This window comes from Herpailurus yagouaroundi, unplaced genomic scaffold (assembly GCF_014898765.1).
Source record: "Herpailurus yagouaroundi ecotype Mexico unplaced genomic scaffold, PumYag 164, whole genome shotgun sequence".
NCBI lineage: Eukaryota > Metazoa > Chordata > Mammalia > Carnivora > Felidae > Herpailurus > Herpailurus yagouaroundi.
This window is the reverse complement of record NW_024412405.1, coordinates 9,390,920-9,396,919: the sequence shown is the minus strand read 5'-3', so window position 1 is coordinate 9,396,919 and position 6,000 is coordinate 9,390,920. Positions and strand designations below refer to the sequence as shown.

Sequence of the window (6,000 nt, the reverse complement as noted above, 5' to 3'; positions counted from 1 at the left end):
TCCTTCCTTCCTTCCTTCCTTCCTTCCTTCCTTCCTTCCTTCCTTCCCTTTTTAGAACAAGAGTGGGGAAGGGGAAGAGCAAGACAGAGAATCCCAAGCAGACTCTGTGTTGTCAGTGCAGAGCCTGACTCTGGGCTTGATCCCACAAACTATGAGATCATGACCTGAGCTCAACTGACTGAGCCACCCAGGCACCCCAGGAGTTTCTTTATTCTGAAAGTAGTTTCAAACAATGTTGGAACAAAGGCGTGAACTTTGGAGTAATTGTGTATGCCCCGAATGATAGCACCCATTTGGACATAGGACTTTTATGTGTTGAAAATGCCAGCTCATCACTTCATAATTACACTGGACAGGCATTGTCTAAGTAAGTGAGAATATAGGATAAAAGTAAGGATCTGCAGTAGCTTGGGGATATTTGTTCCCTCAGTAAAAGGTATAGATTCGCATGTTGCAGTTTTAAATTATCCAGGATACACTGTATCAGGCACTCCTTGGAAGGATTAGACAGGAAAGAACTCCAGAATTTATCTAAAGTAAACAACATCTCCCCAATTCCCCTGCCCCATGATTAAAGGTGTTAGCTAACACTACTGTAGTAATCATTTTGTAATATATAAATGTATCAAATCAACACATTGTACACCTTACACTTCCACAGTGTTATATCTTAATTTAGAAGGGAAGAGAATGTTTTGTGTTTCTTCCTTATATTCCACCGTAAGCAGGGAGACTATTCTGTTTTTTCCTACTTGGACATTACTTACAAGATACTTCTCTATAATTTAGGATTTCTTATGATATAATTTTGGATGTTGAGGGATGGGGTGGCATCTGAGTAATGTTATTTTATAAAGGCCAATAGCAGAAATTGGTTTTGGCATAACAGTGATTTTTACAGAATACATTAGTTAATTGATATAATCCTTTGGAGAAGCATTTACTTAACTATATTGTTTAGTTTTAGGCTTCTGGGGACATTAAAGGATATTTAAAAGAAACTGAAAATAAATTAATCATTTCCCAAATACTGTATACTAGTTAGTTTTTTCAGTAATCGCTAGATGGAAACTCGGTGTGCTTTACATATCAGAGACCTGAACATTTTCACTGATAAACAACACTTTGGAGGAACTACTAAAGCATCCACAGTCTGAAAGCTCAGACAAACCACATTCTATAGAAAAAAGTTAGAGAAATATTTTTAATATACTAATACCCTGAAATAGAATCCTCTACCCTTTCTTTTCACAGGCTAAGAGAAGGCAGAGAAAGGATTTGGCAACCAGTGATTCCAAAAAAACTACAGAGAAGCTTTTGAAAACATTTTTGAAAAGACAAGCTATCAAAACTGCCTTAAAAAGCAAAAGGCAAGAGGCAAATTGCATTAATTTTAAAGGCTTAAAGCTTTTAATTTTTTATTGGGTTAACCCTTTCCCTAACCTTAACTCAGCAGATAATAGGTGGTAACATGAGAGGGGTAAGTGGGGTGTCCATTTGACCTGGTAATTTGAAATTGTGAAAATTCTCTGGTGGGTGTCAGCTCTGATAAGGAGAGAGAACGGCTGTAATGATGCATTGCGTGCACTTTGTACTTGTATGAGGCATGTGTCCATGCCTGTAGCCGAGGCCCTGGCTGAGGTGCTGGGGAGCCGCCCTCTTTCTCTCCAGGCCGTGCTTACTTCCCACCACAGTGGCCTGGGCAGCCAGGTCAGCAGCGAGAAACCTGTTGCCCTGTGTCTCCCCTCTTCTCACCTCCTCAGCAGGGCTTGTGTCGTCAAAATCCTGACTTAAAATCCTAAATCCCGTTACCTGTGTCGAAATCTGTGTGTGTTTTTCAGAGATGAAGCGCTCCCCAGTCTTACTCAAGTTCAAAGAGATGACCTCTATGCTTTGCCACCTTTACAGAAGGAGGAAAAAAACAGGTAAATGTTTAACTATTTACAAATAGTAATTGTCTGTGTATTTAGACAGATTTAAATCTTTGGGTTTTATCTGCATGATGAGGCATGTGGGAATGAATGCAACTGAAAATGCATTCTCTGTCCCTTTTAGAATGTTTTTCATTTTTCATTCTAACTTGTACTTGTGTTTTGGTTTGTGCTGATTGTTCTCTTCTTTCTGCAGACCCCGTGTTAGCACTGTTGATGTATCATTCGTACACATGTTTCTTACCCTTTGCATGCACTTGCTGTCTCTACCTGTTTCTCAGCCCGTGTCTTCTGTCTCCTACCACCGTGCTTAGAGACCACACGCAGCGTCCTCCTCGTTAAATCCAGTAGACGCTTTGCAGGCCTCAGCTGACCGCACTTTTCAGCCGTGTGTGACACGGTGCCCGTGCTGTCCAGCTACCTGGGAACCTTTCTGGCCACTCTTTCTCACGCCCCTCTTCCTCTGGCACTTCCTCTCGCTCACTGTTAATTGTCGCAGCTTCTGTGGTTGGAGTGTGCCTCTGCCCCTACCTGCCCCCATACCTTTCCCAGGGGTTCCTGAGACCCCAAGTAGCTTTTGAATCAGGCCATTTCTGTTTATCTTCATGACTGCCACCATCGTCCTTTCTTGCAATTACCGTAGTGGCTTCTACACTTCTTTCTCTGTCTTTGTCTTTGGTTGGTCTTACCCTTGGCTGGAACTCCTACCCACCATGCTCAATCTCTTCTTTATAGTGTAGAATCTGTTAAAACCCAAATCTGATAATGTCATTGTGTAGCCTAAAACACTTCCTAGCTTCTCATTTCTTGAGGATAAATTCCAGCCCCTTAATCACATGCTTCCCATCCTCACCACCCGCTGTTTTTATACCGTGTACAGGCAGGCTTTCTTTCCCTTGTTTCCAGATGTTTATAGAACTTCGGTTTCTGCCTGGAATACTTCTCTGCATGAATGTTCCTCATGCCCTACAACTAGACCTCTCACTTACTTGGGGCTCAGGGCAAGCAGTGTAATTGCCAGATTCCAGAATGCTTTTAGGACCCCCCAGATTGGAGAGAGGTGACTGTCCTTATTACTCTTCTCTTGTGGTGGAAGTTACTAGATCATACTGTAATTGCTCACTCACACGTGTCCCCTCCAGACTGTGGGAACAAGGGCAACCCATGTCTTGCCATCTTACTCACCCTTGTAGCCCCTGTAGCTAGCAGCCCCTTGCCTCAAGCAGTATTTTCATAAGTCATTAAATCATAGATACTGTAAACATATGCTTGGCTTTCAGTTCAGAAGAAGAAGACGAAAAAGAATGGCAAGAAAGAATGAGTCAGAAACAAGCATTACAGGTACATACGTAATTTTTGAATTCAGAATATGTTCTACCATTTGAAATGAATGACACAAAAATGAATATTGAGGTGGTGTGAATTTATGAAAGTTCCTGAAATCAGACGCCTTCTTTACTGTGCATGTATGTATAAGTGTGCACGTGTGAATATATGTATAAGTATACATGCTCCCTTGCACATTTATGTGGAGTTGGTTGGCCATTATATATATCCACATATCCAAAATAAGCCATCTTTCCTTTACAACCAACCGACCAACCGACCAACCCACCAACAAATAGTAATGCATACCTGTGTAAAAATATAGAAAAGGTAGCACCCAAAAATGACTTCAGGTAATTCGGTATATGTTAGTCCATTCTCCCTCCCTCCTCATTTCGGTTGAGTAACTGTGTGTGTCTGGGTATATCTGTATGTGATCTGTATGTGACAGGTATACATGTACGCATACATGTGTAACCACGTCTGTGCTTAGGTTCCACTCGCCCATTGCCGTGTGACCGGGTGACGTGGAAATGGTTGTTTGTGTGTCGTCTTCTCTCCCCGTTCCGGGGGTTGGTGAGCTCAGCGAGGCAGTGCTGTCTGCATGACTGCCGGGTAGATGCAGACGGACTGTAGCTGGGGCTGGAGCCCCCTCCAGGGCTTCCTCACTGCATGTCTGCCGGTTGACGCTGTCAGTCAGAACACCTGCCTGGGGCCTCTTCGTGTGGCCTGAGCTCATTCACAGCATGGCACTGTGTTCCAGGGGCAGGCATCCCAAGAGCCAGTGCCTGGCAGGGCCCTGTGCCTTTTCTGGCCGGCTTCTGAAGTCGTGCAGTCTCCCCTCCTGCATGTCCTGTCTGTGAGAAGCTGGTCAGTCAGGCCGCCCCCTATTTAAGGGGAGGGATTACATGAAAAGAGGGATCAGAGAACGTGTGGTCATGTTCTAAAACCATGACCACACACGTTTTAATGGATGACATTTTTATGAATTGAGGCTGTACTGTCTATACAAGTTTTTAAAATTTTTTTCAAGTTTCTTGAATAGTGGGTAACATTCTTTGATTCCCAACTTAACTGGTCTTTTATGTTCCTCTTGTTTTGGTACATCTGGAAAAAGACCTTTGAGCTAAAACCTCAGGCTCAGGATCCCTCAACTTGTAGAGGTTCTGCATTATTTCTTGGTGAAGACATGAGCACTGTGGTCAGAAAGTCCTGCATTTAAGTGTGGGCCCTCCTGTTCACTAGCTGTGTGATCTTAGACATAGTAACTTCTCCAAGGCTGGCTGGCTGGCTTGCTTTTCTTTCTTTTTTTTTGTAGAAGAAAAATAATAATGATGCTTCTTCAGAGGGCTGCTGGGAACATTACTGAGGGAAAAGCATGGGTGTTGTGAGCATGACTGGCCTGTCCTCAGTGCTGGCTGCTTTGGACATACACATACACCATGCCTACATACAGGAAAGCTAACTGTATTATTTTATTTTCTTTATAGAAGAGTTTTAAAGCATTTTTGGTAATTAGTTAAAATTTAAAAAAGTTTTATACTTTTTCATGTCTGTGAATTTTTCACTTTTTATTTCACTTTTGATCATAGGTTAAGACCAAAGCAAAACTAATCTAATTAAGGGAGTTACAAATAATGTTTTTTTTTTTTTTTTTTTTTTTATATATGAAATTTATTGTCAAATTGGTTTCCATACAACACCCAGTGCTCATCCCAAAAGGTGCCCTCCTCAATACCCATCACCCACCCTCTCCTCCCTCCCACCCCCCATCAACCCTCAGTTTGCTCTCAGTTCTCAACAGTCTCTTATGCTTTGGCTCTCTCCCACTCTAACCTCTTTTTTTTTTTTTTTTTCCTTCCCCTCCCCCATGGGTTCCTGTCAAGTTTCTCAGGATCCACATAAGAGTGAAACCATATGGTATCTGTCTTTCTCTGTATGGCTTATTTCACTTAGCATCACACTCTCCAGTTCCATCCACATTGCTACAAAAGGCCATATTTCATTTTTTCTCATTGCCACGTAGTATTCCATAGTGTATATAAACCACAATTTCTTTATCCATTCATCAGTTGATGGACATTTAGGCTCTTTCCATAATTTGGCTATTGTTGAGAGTGCTGCTATGAACATTGGGGTACAAGTGCCCCTATGCATCAGCACTCCTGTGTCCCTTGGATAAATTCCCAGCAGTGCTATTGCTGGGTCATAGGGTAGGTCTATTTTTAATTTTCTGAGGAACCTCCACACTGCTTTCCAGAGTGGCTGCACCAATTTGCATTCCCACCAACAGTGCAAGAGGGTTCCCGTTTCTCCACATCCTCTCCAGCATCTATAGTCTCCTGATTTGTTCATTTTGGCCACTCTGACTGGCGTGAGGTGATATCTGAGTGTGGTTTTGATTTGTATTTCCCTGATAAGGAGCGACGCTGAACATCTTTTCATGTGCCTGTTGGCCATCCTGATGTCTTCTTTAGAGAAGTGTCTATTCATGTTTTCTGCCCATTTCTTCACTGGGTTATTTGCTTTTCGGGTGTGGAGTTTGGTGAGCTCTTTATAGATTTTGGATACTAGCCCTTTGTCCGATATGTCATTTGCAAATATCTTTTCCCATTCCGTTGGTTGCCTTTTAGTTTTGTTGGTTGTTTCCTTTGCTGTGCAGAAGCTTTTTATCTTCATAAGGTCCCAGTAGTTCACTTTTGCTTTTAATTCCCTTGCCTTTGGGGATGTGTCGAGTAAGAGA

The 6,000-nt window shown here is 42.4% G+C and overlaps 1 protein-coding gene across 2 annotated transcripts in view; it reads left to right on the top strand.

Annotated features, from left to right (window-relative positions):
- BIVM (basic, immunoglobulin-like variable motif containing) overlaps window positions 1-6,000 on the top strand; it is an 87,505-nt gene that overhangs the window by 56,138 nt on the left and 25,367 nt on the right. For both annotated transcript variants that reach the window (XM_040487107.1, XM_040487104.1), the window contains 3 exons: window positions 1,255-1,370; window positions 1,842-1,925; window positions 3,212-3,272. In XM_040487107.1, the coding sequence (XP_040343041.1) occupies window positions 1,255-1,370; window positions 1,842-1,925; window positions 3,212-3,272 (261 nt within the window). The remainder of the gene's footprint in view (window positions 1-1,254; window positions 1,371-1,841; window positions 1,926-3,211; window positions 3,273-6,000) is intronic.